The sequence below is a fragment of the Fundulus heteroclitus genome, unplaced genomic scaffold (assembly GCF_011125445.2).
Source record: "Fundulus heteroclitus isolate FHET01 unplaced genomic scaffold, MU-UCD_Fhet_4.1 scaffold_468, whole genome shotgun sequence".
Lineage (NCBI taxonomy): Eukaryota > Metazoa > Chordata > Actinopteri > Cyprinodontiformes > Fundulidae > Fundulus > Fundulus heteroclitus.
The window spans coordinates 45,917-60,668 of NW_023396888.1; the positions used below are offsets into that span (position 1 = coordinate 45,917).

Consider the following 14,752-nt stretch of genomic DNA (forward strand, 5'->3'; position numbering starts at 1 on the left):
AGCTGTGTTTTAGCGGCACAAAGTTTGTGTCAGGCTGACAAGTTACCTTGATCTTTGTGTCGACGCTGAGCAGGGTGAACAGAGTGTTCATGTCTATGAGAGCCTGCCTGGTCTCTCGGTACACTGTGCCCAGGAAGTTGAGGGGAAGGGAGAGCTGGAAGAGCAGGCCGTTCACCATCACCAAGTCTCCCACAGTCATGGTACCTACACGAGGGCAACAGAGCAGCCATCACACATCTAGGGCTTTAAAATAAACAATTTATACCCCTTGAACATTTTGTCATACTACAACCACACACAATGTATTTTATTAAAATTTTATGCGATGGAGCAGAACAAAGTTGTCCATATTTGTGAATTGAAAGGAAAAATGACGCGTCAGAAGTCACCAGTTTAATAAATAGACTCAACATGTGTCCGTTTTAAACTCCGTATAAATGCAGCTGTTCTGTGAATGCCTCAGGTGTTTGTTAGAGGATTTGTTTTTTTGAACAAACAGCCTGAACAAACAGCCTCATAAAGACCATGAACACACAATGATGTTTGTTTGAAAAACAGAAAAATGCCAATCACCCTGAAAAACGGTGAGACTCTGTGGTGGCAGCATCATGCTGTGTGGGTGCTTTCTGTCAGCTGACAGGGCAGCTGGTCAAGGTTGATGTAAAGCTAGCATGAGCTAAATACGGGGCAATCCTGCAAAAGCCCTGAGACAAGGGCGCAAGCTTCGCTTTCAAGTCAGACAAAGAACCGGAACAAGCAGCCGGAGCTACAAGAGATCGTTTTTTTTAAGAAGCATTTTCATGTGTTAGAGTGACCCGGTCAAAATGTGGGCTTAAAGCCAGCTGACGATGTTTCCATCTAATCTCACTGACCTTAAGATATTTTCCAAAACAAATACACTAAAATGTTAATTTGTAGATGTGCAAAGCTGACAGAGACATACCTCACATGACTTGAAGCTAAATGCACCGTGTTTTTGGACTACAAGGTGCACCTAAAATCCTTCAACTTTCTTAAATATTTATGCCGTGCCTGATAATCCGGTGCACCTTATTCATGATTACCGTACTTGTTGTGTGTACTGACTGATTTTATGTGGTACAATGGGCTCAAAAATCTCTAAAAAACGTGTAAGTACGACTTTGGTAAGCAACAAAGCCGCTCCGCTCAATGGATATTTGGAGCATTACGGTACACTGTGTCACTACCTGATCGGACCCCAGAGCTGTCTACAAGACTGCCTGACTGTAATGTCTAAACCAGAAGTGCATTCATGTAAAGGCAGCCTGTGTCCGGAGTACATGCTAGCAACAATAAGCCAAGTAATTTATTTTAATATAGAAGTTACGTTTATTTTGGCCTTATGTTATAAACAGGGCAGTGTAGTCCAACTACTCTGTTCTCCTGACAGAGTCGGATAGTGAGCTGTGTACGTGAAGGGGCAGAGTGATATTACACACTTGGGAAGAATATTTAATGCGCCTTATAATCCTGTACGCCTGATGGTCCACTGCAGGGTGGATGGATACCAATGCACGTCACACTTTTTTGGTTTTATCTGCAAAAACCTTTGTAACTATGCAACCCCACCACCACCTCATGATTATGGACAACTTTGGTTTGGTCTATCCCATGAAATCCTGTTAACATTATACAGACGTTTGTGGTAATAGCAACATAAAACATAAAAGCTTTGACTTTTTATTAGTTTAGCAAAGCTCTATCATTGCATACATATTTAAAAGTAAAATGTAAGAAATAAAAAAAATAAAAACTTCCCATTTTCTATTTCAAGTTGTTGTGAAAGCAGACCGAGCATCTCCACCCCCTGTGATTTCATTGTCTGCACCAAGGCTGTTTTACTTCCCATTCATGCATGCTGTGCTTTGTTCTCATTTAGCTTCTATAATAGACTGTTCACTCTGGGTTTTATTTGGCAGTTTCATCTGTGTGGTTTTATCTTAAAGTTTTTTTCATTACGCTTTATCAGAAGATTTTATTTCAACGAAAATCAGAGGCAAAAAGAGTTCAAACTCGATCCAGAATCTTTTTCCCACTTCCCCACTTGAATTCAAGGACTGGCTAAAATTTCAATTAAGGACAGTTCAGCATCGAGGCCCCAAATTTAAGCCACGTTCACACATAATCATCACAAGCTTTTAAAATGCTCACCTGCTGTAATGCCTTTGCTTGCCAGCAACATGATTGCAGTGAGGCCAACACTGAAGATCGCACTCTGGCCAAAGTTGAGCATGGCGAGCGTCGATGTGGTTTTTAAAGAGGATGACTCATAGAGCTTCAGGAACTCGTCGTACCTTTGAGCTTCGTACTTCTCGTTATTGAAGTACTGCAGGCGAGACGAGAAACATGAGGGGGGAGAGACGGGAGCACAAGCCAGGGAAATGAACAAATTCGCAAAAGGAAGGAAGGGAAGTGCAAGTTTAGAGAGAAAGAGGGAGAGACACAAATATGGTTGAGGTCAAAAGTTAAGGAAGCATGGAGAGCGGTGTCAGGCAGATACACACTTTAGCTCCAGTCTGCCCCGAGGCTGCATTTGTTCTCGGTGACCGCTCCGAGCGGGCGACCGTGTCTCCGTTGGCCTCTAAAGCACTTTTTCATGTCCGTGTCTTCATCTGCTCCCAACTGATTTTAAAAAAGGACATGAAGGCGATGGAACAGAATCCAAAGCCCGCTTTGCTGAACTGGCAACAGATCTGAAGCTGTGACAGAGCAGAGCGACCGTGGCACAAACAAGCTACAGATATTAGGCAGTGAAGCCTAATCATCACTTCTTAACAAGAATTACAGCTGAGTGTTCGTCGCTGGAACGGCTTCTCTTTCTATTTACACGTGTAGCAGCTTCCACAGATGCCTGCATTAACGACGGAGAACGTAAAGCCGTCTTGAGTGTTACCCTACACAACCAGCGCTAATTATAATTAAGACAGCTATCATTAAGAGAGAATAGCTCATGCGTCAGCCGCGTACACACCTCATAAATATAACGCGTAAAAGAAGAGAAAACAATCTACAAGTCTGCTGCCAATTACTTAATATTGTTGCAGCACTGTTTGTTTAGTTTGCACTATTGTTTCCCAGCTCGGGTTAAGTGGGCGATTTGCTCCTCTAGCTAACAGCAGTGGAGCAGCACAGCCACCGACTTACAGCCGATTTGCATATAAGAAAATGCAGTGAAATCGGAGGGGGGAATCAGAAAGTAGCACATGGAAGACAAACCGAAGCAGCGCGAGGCACCGCGCTCAGGTTCTCATGCAGCCCTTTGTAGAAGTGGAACGGATTTATGAGTGGGTGGAGATCTAATTACATATGCACACTCACAGCTGAGAGTGATGCTAAATCTGGCCGCATTGACACAGATGACACAAAATAACACGGAACAAGATGTTAAGGAAAACAGGACATAAAATTACACAGCAAGGAAAATAACACTGGAACCAAATATGTTTGGAACGGCCACAGCAGCGCTCAAAACCCGGTCTAGTAAAACACTTTCAATTCCTTTGAATTTCCTTGGGGGAAATGTGCACCAGCTTCAACATTTAAACAGGAGTTCCTATCGTTTTAGTTAGCCTGGTAATCAGTGTTTAGCTTCATTCCTTAAGGCTCCAAGATAAACTTTCTTGAAGTTTCTCCAAGCTAGAAATGCACTGAGAAATGGGTTGGTGATGGGATTCTGCTCATTTTCAGCTGGATCTTCCCTGACCAATAACCAGCCAGTCAGACTCAAAGACCAGTATGTTGCGCTACAAAAAAAAAAAAAAAAAACTCAGGTGTGGATGCTGTTTATTAGAGGAGAGTCAAAAATTTAACTATTGGTTTTAAATACCTAAAAAGGAAACTGATTTTCTACCATGTGTCGGCGGTCCATTCAGGCTGTTGGGGAGAGCAAGACTTCACAAGGAAACAGGAAAGCTAAACAGAGTTCAGCAGTCTTGGTCTTTTTCATCCATGCAAGTTTAAATATTTATCATGGAACATATTGGATTTAAAAAAATACCACCAATTGCCACCAGGGTGGGGGTGGTGGATCACATTATCACGGTTCTAATGCAAATTTTGGGAAATAATCTTTTTATTTTTTTTCAAAGTAGGCATATTGTGAATAAGAACAGAGTCCTCATATTGAAGTTACAAAAACGTTTTTCATGTATTTTTTCCTTTCTAATTGTTCTAATAGTGGTCATGAACCCGCCTGGCCCCACATCCTAAACACAAAAATGGTTTGGCCCGGTGACGCAACTTCTGACTTTAAGTCCATTCGTCCGCTCCAGTATAGAAAGTATGGGGCTTGAAAGGGTGACGTCACCACCGCACTGCATCCTGGGAAACCCGGGTATCAGGAAACCAGCTTTTGCTTATTTATGTATACATAGCCTTCATCCCCAACTCTGACTTTGTTTTCTGGTTTTAAAAAGTTAAAAACAAGGTAAAAACATGCTGTGTCATTAACTGTCACACTCGTTCACACGATCACTTTGGAAAATTATTATTAGACTGGTAAGTTTGAATCAAAGCTTGTTGTGCTGTTTTACACGGAGCTTTCAGCAGACCGCTAGCGCTAGCCTAGCCAGCTGAGGCTATAAAAACAGGAGTAAAGGAGATCCTCCACAGTATTAATTAATTTAGACATTACGTCATAAATTGTCCTCACTCCTTGGAGGTTAACTGTGATATTTCATTATAACTGCGGTAAATTAAAAGTAATAATTGACATGTGTGTTTCTCAAAGCTTGTTATTGTTTCACACAGAGCACTCAACAGACTATGCTAAAGCCAGCTAGCGCTAGCCTAGCCCACTAAGGGTAGCAAAGAAAGTGAAAATAAAGGAGATCCTTTGTGAATTATTCCTACTTCATAAACAAATTAACCAATGAGCCCCTAAATATTTGCAACGTAAATGCAGACTGGATGCCAGGCTTAAATTTACTTTAAACACATTTGTCCGGCCGACACTCTGAAATGACGAGTTTTCTCTTTAAGCAAAGAATTAGGTGACCCTGGACCCACCCAAAATGGCGATGGCATTTGCAAAGTCACGTGCCCGTTTGAGCCCCATACAATAACAGGTTTGCTACAGGCAAAGAGAGAAAAAACCTGCAGCTTCCACCTGGCACTCTGCTCTCGGTCCAGCAGCCGCTCCATCTCTTTGACGTAAAGAAACGGTACCGTGATCTTTACAGCCTACCTTCGTTTACCTACAGACCACAACTCGACCTCTCTCTCATCTCCTTGTCTTCTGCTGTAAAGGCTAAAATTAAGTCAGCAGTTTCGGTCAGAGATGTGCTGTGTATTCCTGCTAGTGGAAGTTATAATTGGAACTGGTCCGGTAAGTAAAGTTTGGAGGCTGGTAAACGTTAGCAGCTGCACTGTTTCCCTAAGTTGCTCTAGACTGATGTGATGTTACAAGCAGGCGCGTCACCACGGCTGCACAGCGGATTTGTGGCTGGAGCTGAACGGCCATGAATAAAATGAAGATATTGCTGTACTAAAGGAAAATTCGGCCCATTTGGCGGTGGAAACGGAAGGTGGTGGGGGTGTAGACCAAGACCAGGTTATTTACAGCAATGTGACACAAACAATAAGGGTAAAAGCTGCAACGTGAACACATCAACAGTCAGCTGACATTTCTATATGAAAACAGCCTGGAATAGCAGAAATCTGAGCCAGAGCAGTAACCTACAGCATTATCTGTGTCACTGACTGGACCTGAGGAGAAAACATTTCATAGAGTCCAAAACAGCTCAGTCCATTTGTTGTGACCGGATTGACAGGAGCCAAAAAAAGGGGATAATTTTAAGGTGGAACAAGAACGGACAGAGCCAGAAAAGTGAATTTAGTGAGTCAGCTGTGACGAAATCAACAGTAAATAATTCAAGAAATTAACCGGATTAATTATCAATGTTTAGGAAAAAGAAAAGGTCAGGAGTGGTAAAGCAGAGAAAGGCAGAGGTGTTGTAAGCGTGGCTGGGTCAGAGGGTGGTAACTCACCTTCACAGTCTCGTAGTTAAGCAGTGAGTCAATAGCTGCATTTCCTGCTGCGTTGTCTGCTTTGTTCATCTCAATGCGGAAGCGAGTCCTGTGTGCAGAGACACATGCACGGTGACCTGAGTGCTTTCATTAGTACGCTTCAGCCAGTGGGTGACTCTTTTTTTTTTTTTTTTACCGGTAGCACAAGGAGCCACACTGAGGTATTTACAGAGCTTGTCAAGGAATAACAATCCTGACCTACAGACAGACAGAGAAGTCACAGAAATCTTCCTACCTCCACTGAGTAACAAGAATTGTGAAAATAGTATACGCTGACAAGGAGCCCAAGGCCACTGCTGCAAACTGTCCGCCGCACTTGTAATACTGTGGAAGAGAAGAGCAAGACAGGGCATCTTTATGTGCAGTAACTCGACATTTTGGAATAAAACCTCCAGAAACCACCATCATGCTCAGTGACCCAATACTGGTATCACGCAGGTTTTTTTTTAAAGGGGTAGTCTTTTTAAACAGTCACTCAGACAGAAAACTGTAGGAAGTAATCAGGCTAACGCTTTGAATTTGGGGACCCCGAAAGAGAAAATTCTGGACGATCTTTCGCCAACAGGGTGAAATCCTAGTAGAACCCTTCATTCTGTGGCGTCAAAAGAGGCTTGGGGGGGGGGTGGGGTGTGCTCAGGAGGACATTAAGCTGCAATAAAGCTGTGGGATTCATCAGTGACACTAATGGACCATCCTTCCAACAAGTTCAAACCCCATTTACAATGTAAATGAGACAACATCTCCGAAAATTATTTCCAGACAATCGGCTGCAGGAAATGTCAACGTGATGTTACCGACACAGACAACCCAGCAGGAAAAAATAAAAAAAATAAAAAGTGTAGAAAATCACAAGACGACATCTGTGAACTGACTGTCCAAGAAAAAGTAAAATGAAGCTGAGCCTTGGACGGTCATTCGGGTGATTTTATTGGAGCTCCAGCACATAAAATGCAATTAGTTTAACAGATAAACATTCAAGCTTTATGAATCCTACTTTAAAATTATTATTTATTTTATGTAAAAAAAGAATTGAGGGTGCGAGCCTGCAGAACTGACGACGACTCCTGGATAGGTGTTGAAACGTTTTTAGAAAGAACTGAACGAGAGTCCGGATGCCTCTTTTCCATGATGACGATTTGATTTGGTAAAAGTCGGCTCGATTCAGTTCTAGATGGACGGTTTTCCATTACAACCGAGAACCATGCCACCGTGGGTACGGCCGACATACCAAGACACCGCTGAGAGTTTTTCATCAGCCGCCAAGCATAAAGCTGAACGGTCCTCTGCGTTGGACCAGACTATTGGTTTGGGGGGCTTCCGTCTTCATTCAGGATCTAATGATGTTCTCAGGTAGCTGCTACGGATGTTGTCTGTTTTTCTTTAGATATGGCAGGTAGGGCTGGGCGATAAATCGATTTAATCGATTAATTCGAATTTACAATTCTTTAAGATTTCATTTTTGGAAAATCTGGATTTTATTTTGCCAATACACTCATTGGGTTTCCATGAAGAGAACAGCATGTGATGCTGAATATATGTTTAGGCAAATATGTTGTCAAAATATTGTTAAGTAGAAACTTTTTTTTTTACCATAATACGAGGTACTTCATTTACTTATTTACTTTTTTTTCAACTTAGTTTGAAGTTCACAAGTGCAGTGAAGCCTGTTCTTAGCTCAATGTGTAATACCACTAGCAGCAAAAGTTTTGTTATATTTTCATTGTTTATAATGGCACGGCTGCCATCTTGTTTTACAAGCATGTTTCACAGCTTGTTTTTAGTTGCACTTTGAAATCAGGTCAACTCCCTGACGAAATGCTTGACATAAAAAGCAAGGTTTTAAAATAATTTCTTTAATTTTCTTTTTATGAAACAAAAAGGAGGAAAAAAAAAAAAATCAATGAATCGGATATGGTATGATAAAATCGGAGATTTATTTTTTAATCCATATCGCCCGTCCTAATGGCATGTCTGATTGTTGTTTTGGAGCAAAAACAAAAAGTAAATCCACCCCTTAGCGAATCATCGACCAACAGGCTTCAGACGTCAGTTCCATGTAACTGGTACTAATAGAAAACCTAAAAAAGTGAGTCGACCATCTTCATGATCCCAAAGATTTTTGGGAAAATGTTTCATGGGTGGATGATCAAACGATCGAAACCGTTGTTTTCAGTCCCAACACTCACCAAAATGCCGCTGACGAGGGCCATCTCGAAGACGGTGGGTCCCAGATTGAAGACGAGCGCGCTGAGCACAAAGGAGATGCCCCTGGTGCCGCGGTCGATTGCCTTGGACAGCGCCCCCGTCTGGCGGCTCAGGTGGAAGCCCAGGTCCAGGTTGTGCAGGTGCAGAAAGACGTTCTTGGCGATGCGGCGGATGGAGCTTTGGGCCACTTTGCCGAACACAATGTTCCTCAGCTCGTTAAAGAACGCCGCACAAGCCCGAGAGACACCATCTGGGGACGCAGAGGAGACGAGGAGGGGGGGGGGGGGGGGTTTAGGACACCTCCTGTGAAAAGCAGGGAGGTTTGAATGGTACAGAAACCATGTGTGACCTTTATCTACCACACAGATAACCGCTCTGAAATAAGACACAAATGTCATTTAAACGTTAACACCCTGAAGTGAATTACTGTATACTGAAGCAGATGAGATTTTCAGGCCTTTTGACTGCACTAAGCGAAAGGCTGCATGAGGTGGAGGGACCTATCTTACAAATCATCGCTGGCCTGCAAGCGCTGCAGCGCTCCAGCAACAGCCTCCCACCAGTAATTACATACTATGATGCTCTGCAAAGCCCCAATACACAGCAGACTGAAGACAGCGAGGGTGTCTGAGCGTGCTCAAAAAAAATAAATAATAATGTGTGCGCGCGGGTCACAAGTGTGATCAGAATACTAGAAGAGGGAGGCGGACTAAAAGAGAGTGTCATGGAAAGTTTTCAATTACCAGGCTTCGACTCAGCACTCCGACACTTTCTCTAAACGACGAGGGTGGGATGCAACGAAAGCGGTCTTTCTTTACACCGTTTTAATTATTGCTTAAATTTATACTTAACATGATTCATTTAAACAAGCGTAGTTAAATAAAATTAGCAACTTCGCACACAGGGGAAAAAAATCTATAAAAAAACGAGGGCAATTATTTGATCTCACGAAACGCAGACAATTGTGACACATTTGCACGGCTAGAGTGGCTGTCGCAGATAGATAAGAGTTTGTGCCGAAAAGATACATGCTGCCTCTAAGCTGTGCGAACACATGAGCAGTCTGTTGAGACCAAAGTCAGGGTGATAATCTCTCCGTCTGTTGGTCTTCACGGGGCTGTAATGTGGCGTTAAATAGGAATGCTCATCTAATGAACAATGTGTCCACATCTGACAAGGTATGATGGGCACAGTGCAACCCTGACAGCAAGATTACACGAGACACTGCAGGCTTCAGATCCACGCGCCTGAATGTCCAAAAGCAGGAACAAAAACACTGATTTGTGTTGTGATTGTTCCCCACATCCCTCCTAAATGGGCAGCATCTTACTAAATGTTCACAACTTTCCCCCCCCATTCCTGTCACATCACAAACCTCACGGTATTTTGAGGAGTTTACATGTAATAGACAAAAAAAGCACATTTTAAAAAAGTTATTAAAAAGAGTCAAATTTGCACAGCACCCAATTTATTCTATAAACAAGCTGTTATTTCAAAAGTCACTCAAATAGTACATATAGTCCGCCTGTGCAGCTGCAAACCAGGGCTCAACGATTTTGGAAAACAATCAAATTGTAATTTTTTTTATCTTAATATTACGATTTAATGCAATTTTTTTCCCCAGTTTAATTTATCATGTCTTTTTAAACATAGAAAAACAACAAATAACTTTGTTTCATCGGTGTGTAGATCAGGTGCTAAAAGAGCCACTGCATCTCAACTCGGAGCAGAAATGATTGCGTTCTGCCTACGATATATTTCAACCAAAATTGCAATTTGATTTTGACTTTTCTCCGCATTAACCACAAGGAACAAAAATGGCCTCTAGATAAAGATGTTTGTAAACAAGGACTATTTAAGACAAGGACTTTTAATGTTTTTGTTAAGCAGAATATTATTCAAGAGAACAGCTTTTCATTGATTTGGACATCAATCCTTGTTCAACATAAAGTGCAACCAACAAGCAAGTCTGTGTATTAAACTGATTGACCAGAACTTAATGCTATGGTGAGATTCCTGAACCTTTCTGGTAAAAACAGTACAATTATATAAACTCTAAAACAAATAATAAAATTAGAATATCTCACTGCTGCAACTCTCTTCCCTTCCATGTGGAGGTAAACCCACTTTAAACATTTTACCGACACCTGAAGGACATCTGATTCACTAATTGTTACATAGCCAAAAACTGCAGAGCTCTGCGATTTGGAAATTGTGTTTTTTTAAATTGCGATTATATTGCAAATGCGATTAATTGTGCAGCCCTACTGCAAACCAACTAAGAAATGGCTGTCACCTAAACTGACGGGCCAGGAAAGGAGCGTTAATCAGATAAGCAGCGACGAGGAGCATGAAGCCTCTGGAGGAGCTGCAGAGATCCAGTCTGTTCACAGGACAATTATTAGTTTGGAAATCCACAAATTTATCAATTAATTGGAGTGGGGAAAAAAAGGTCCCTGTTGAAAGCATGCTGTGACTCTTGTTTGCATTAAGCTTGAGCTTCTGACTATATTGGTTTGCAATAATATATTGTGTGGAATATCAATAGCAAAGGATTGCTTGGATGCAATCTTCTTTAGAATATCATATTTTTTGTGCAATGCATTGACACAATGCATAATTGCCCTCATCATCTTCTTCTTCTTCTAGACACTTAGCATACCAATAATGCATTTGGCCAGCCGAACAGCCTAGCGACTAAGAGCCCACACAAGATGCACATGTTCAGTGGCCAAGATCCTTAAAGTCCCAGAAAAATCATGAGGAAATTCAATGATGAAGGGAGAATGAAATGAGTCAAGAGTATGTGGGTTACTCATAACCTCCAACATAGTGATGTTCAGCAAAACTATTGTAATTCCATGTTTTCCTGATATCATACACCCGAACCACAAGCCATGTAGGAGTCACAGCAGATATGTGAAACACGGTGCTTTGGTCAGATGAGACCAAAAATATATCTTTTGGCCAAGAAACAAAACTGCTATAAAGGAAACGTGATGTGTGACAACGCACATCATCCCCACTGGGATACACGGCATTGAAATCCTGGAAGTAGGGCTGGGCGATATGGCCTAAAAATAAAATCTCAGATTTTATTATAAAAAATCCAAATTATACATTTTCCCCCTCATTTCTTTTTCAGAAAAAAAATTAAGTGCAACTGAATACAAGCTGTGAAACATGCTTGTAAAAACAAGATGGCAGCTCTGTCATTGTAAACTATTAAAATATAAAGAAATGTTTGCTGCTAGTGGTATCACACAATGATTTAATAGGCTTCACTTGTGTAACTTGAAACTAACTTAAAAAAAAAGGAAATAAAGTGCCTCATATTTGGTAAGTTTCCTCTTTACAATATTTTGACAATATATTTTCCTAAAAATACTGTATATATTCAGCATTGCACGCTGTATTCTTCATGATTCCCAATGAGTGTGTTTGTAAAAATAAAATCCCGATTTTCCAAAAATTAAATCTTCAAATATTGTACATTTAAATCAATCGATTAAATCCATTTATCGCCCAGTCCTACCTGGAAGAAAATTGTTAGAGGCTGGAGAAGAGGGTGCCTTCCAGAAAGCCAGCGCAAAATGGAACAGTTTATATTAAACATATTCATGCATTAGAATGGAAATCCAATTGATAATTTGGGACAAAATTTGGAGAAATGACTTAGATACTTTTAAGGCAATCTAACTGAGCGTTGAGATATATAAAGCCAGTTAAGATGTATTACTGAAACTGAAGTGAAAGCAAGTTAAAAACACTACTGACCTAGGGAGAAAAAGACAAACATGTCGTACTTCTAGGGCTGAGCGCTGTGGCTTAAAAATAAAGTCTAAAATCTTTTTATACTGAATTCAATTAGTATTCGATTTTCTTCCCTTTTTGTTTCATAAAAACAAATTGCTGAAATAATTTTTTAAAACGTACTTTTATTTCAATAATCTCCTCTGGGATTTGACCTGATTTGAGTAAGTACAACTTATTACTTTAAAACATGCTTACATGACAATATGGAAGGCCTCGCCATAGTAAATAATGAAAATGTAACAAAATATTAGCTGCTAGTTGTAAAGCAGACTTCACTTCATTTGTGTAACTTCACACAAACTTAAAAAAAATAAGTAAATAAAAAAAATAAAGTGCCTCATCTTAGGTACTCCTCTTTGCAGCATTTTGATAATATATTTTCCTAAACATATATTCAACATTGGATGCCATTACCAAAACACTTTCCCCTTTTCGGGACTGATATAGAGCAAAGTTTCATGGAAGCCCAGGAAGGTGCATAGGAAAAAAAAAAAAAAAAAAAAAAAAAAAACACTTTATTTTCTAACATTAAATCTTTAGGAGTTGCAGATTGGAATTTTTCACCCAGCCCTACATACTTCATTGCATTTATTTTGAAAACCTTTTGAAACCCTGTATTATTTTTCATCTATTTTAAGGATAATGTGCCACTTTGTCACTCTAATACATAAAATCTCAATTAAATTAAACTTGGAGTTGAAATTGTGAAAAGGTTCACAGGGTGTGAATACATTTGCAAAACTCTGTAAGTGGATGTTAATGCTACCGCTTGTTGGAGTCAGATTTTCTTGTATTTAGAAAAAAATAATAATAATAAAGTAGATAAGCATAATAATAAAATAAAAATAAAATAAAAAAATAATAAAATAAAAAAATTTCTGAAACTAAAAATAAGAAATTCATCCGCCTCTGGATAAAGATGTATCAACTTCTATAAAAAGGGATGAAGTCAAACGCAGAGAACGGCTAAAAAAAATGCAGAAGAGGTTGCGTAGCGGCGTTCATATGAATGCTGTAGCAAAGGTCAGCATGTACGCCACAGAGTCCTGCAGTCTCCTCGGACGAGCGCAGCACCTGGCAGCGAAATACGAGTCGTGCACTTACAGCCTATCAGCATGGCCGTCGCCATGGTAGCCACGGTGTTTGGCGCGTCGCTCAGGTTCAGCATGTGTCCCGACATCTGGTTAAGCTCGTCCACCGCATACTTAAACATGAAGGGCACGATCACATTGGTGAGCTGGGAGGGAAGACAAAGAGCCGCTATTAGGAGGCGGGAAGGGAGAAACGTGGAAACAGCTCAACGTGTGGCTGGGATTCCTTGGACAGACAAGTTATTACAAACTAACAAAATATGACCAACTCGCTTTGATTGTAGAGTAATACAAGTGTGATTGTATCGGACTGCATGATATGAGTCTGGAATGAACTGGACTGATTTCAGTCATTTCTGAACTGTGTCTCCACTGGAAAAAGGAAACTAAAAGTACAATTTTCTTGAAATGAGCGTATTTTTGCTTGATTTGATTAGGTCAATAAGACTGCTTGCCAAAGGAATAAGATTTTTGCACTTAAAATAAGAATTCATCTCCATCACTTATTTCAAGTGCCAGATATCCAATTATCTTATTTTAGGGGTAAAAATACTCATTCTATTGGCAAATAGTCTTATTTAGCAGCTCAATCCAAGGAAAATGTACTAATGCCAAGAAAATTTTACTTACTTTTAGTTCTCTTTTTGCAGAGTCCCATCATGTAAAGAGCCTTGAGATGATATCTGCTATAATTTAGCAGTAAATTAAATATTTAATTAAAACTAAAAAAAGAAATCAGTGAATTTTGCCACACAAACTTTCCAAACCGGTTTGTATTTTAAAATGCAACCAATCTGTACTTTACTACTAAAAGTAGTCGCTCCTCTGCGTTACAGAAGCATTGTTTTGAGTAATATCCCTTTCTGGCGTGCCTGAAGATTTCTAACTCTTCTGGGAAGGCTTTCCACATGGGTTAGGAGTGCATTTATGGGAATATTTGACCATTGTTCCTGAAGCACATTAGTGAGGTCGGACAGTGATGTTGGACGAGAAGGTCTGGCTTACATCCCCTGCCCCAATTCATCCCAAAGGTATTCTATCAGGTTGCATTCATGATTCTGCAGTCAGCCCACGTCTTCCGCACCAAACTTGCTCATACGCGTCTTTATGGACTTTGTTTTGTGCATGAATTGAATTAATAGTTTGTAAAAGACACGGTCCTTCTGAAATATGCCCAGCAAACATCTTGAAGTAGGAGAGACAAAGAGGAAAACTTGGTAAATATTCAACCTAGAGACCAACAAAGGCTGGACTTATTATGTGGCCAACACATTTTTCTTTCCTCAGAGAAGATGCTATAAAGACTCTTCGACAGCATAAGGGCAACTATTGCTCCTCTTCCACGGTGGCACATTGATTCGATCCCGGTCGGCTTGATTCAGGGAGGTTTTACATCACAACTGCAGACCACGCCAACGTGAGCGCCGAAGAGTCCGACACGTAACGTTTTCCATCAGCCGCCAAGCACAAAAATGTGGCCGCCTCAGCGTTGGACTTTGAGGGTTTCCATCTGCGTTCAGTATCTGATGAGGCTGTTGTGTGTATTCTTAAATGTTGCGGGTCTGATTCTTGTTTTGGAGTTGCTCTAGTTG

The 14,752-nt window shown here is 40.6% G+C and overlaps 1 protein-coding gene and 1 long non-coding RNA gene across 2 annotated transcripts in view; one reads left to right on the forward strand and one right to left on the reverse strand.

Annotated features, from left to right (window-relative positions):
- The window catches only part of LOC118560712, a 54,888-nt gene that overhangs the window by 37,334 nt on the left and 2,802 nt on the right, over positions 1-14,752 (forward strand). The gene's annotated exons all lie outside the window — the stretch shown is intronic.
- abcb7 (ATP-binding cassette, sub-family B (MDR/TAP), member 7) overlaps positions 1-14,752 on the reverse strand; it is a 40,892-nt gene that overhangs the window by 15,154 nt on the left and 10,986 nt on the right. Inside the window, exons 5-10 of the mRNA XM_012855406.3 lie at positions 13,174-13,306; positions 8,235-8,503; positions 6,284-6,372; positions 6,010-6,097; positions 2,173-2,347; positions 47-204 (exon numbers count right to left, since the gene is read on the reverse strand). Coding sequence (XP_012710860.2) covers positions 47-204; positions 2,173-2,347; positions 6,010-6,097; positions 6,284-6,372; positions 8,235-8,503; positions 13,174-13,306 — 912 coding nt within the window. The remainder of the gene's footprint in view (positions 1-46; positions 205-2,172; positions 2,348-6,009; positions 6,098-6,283; positions 6,373-8,234; positions 8,504-13,173; positions 13,307-14,752) is intronic.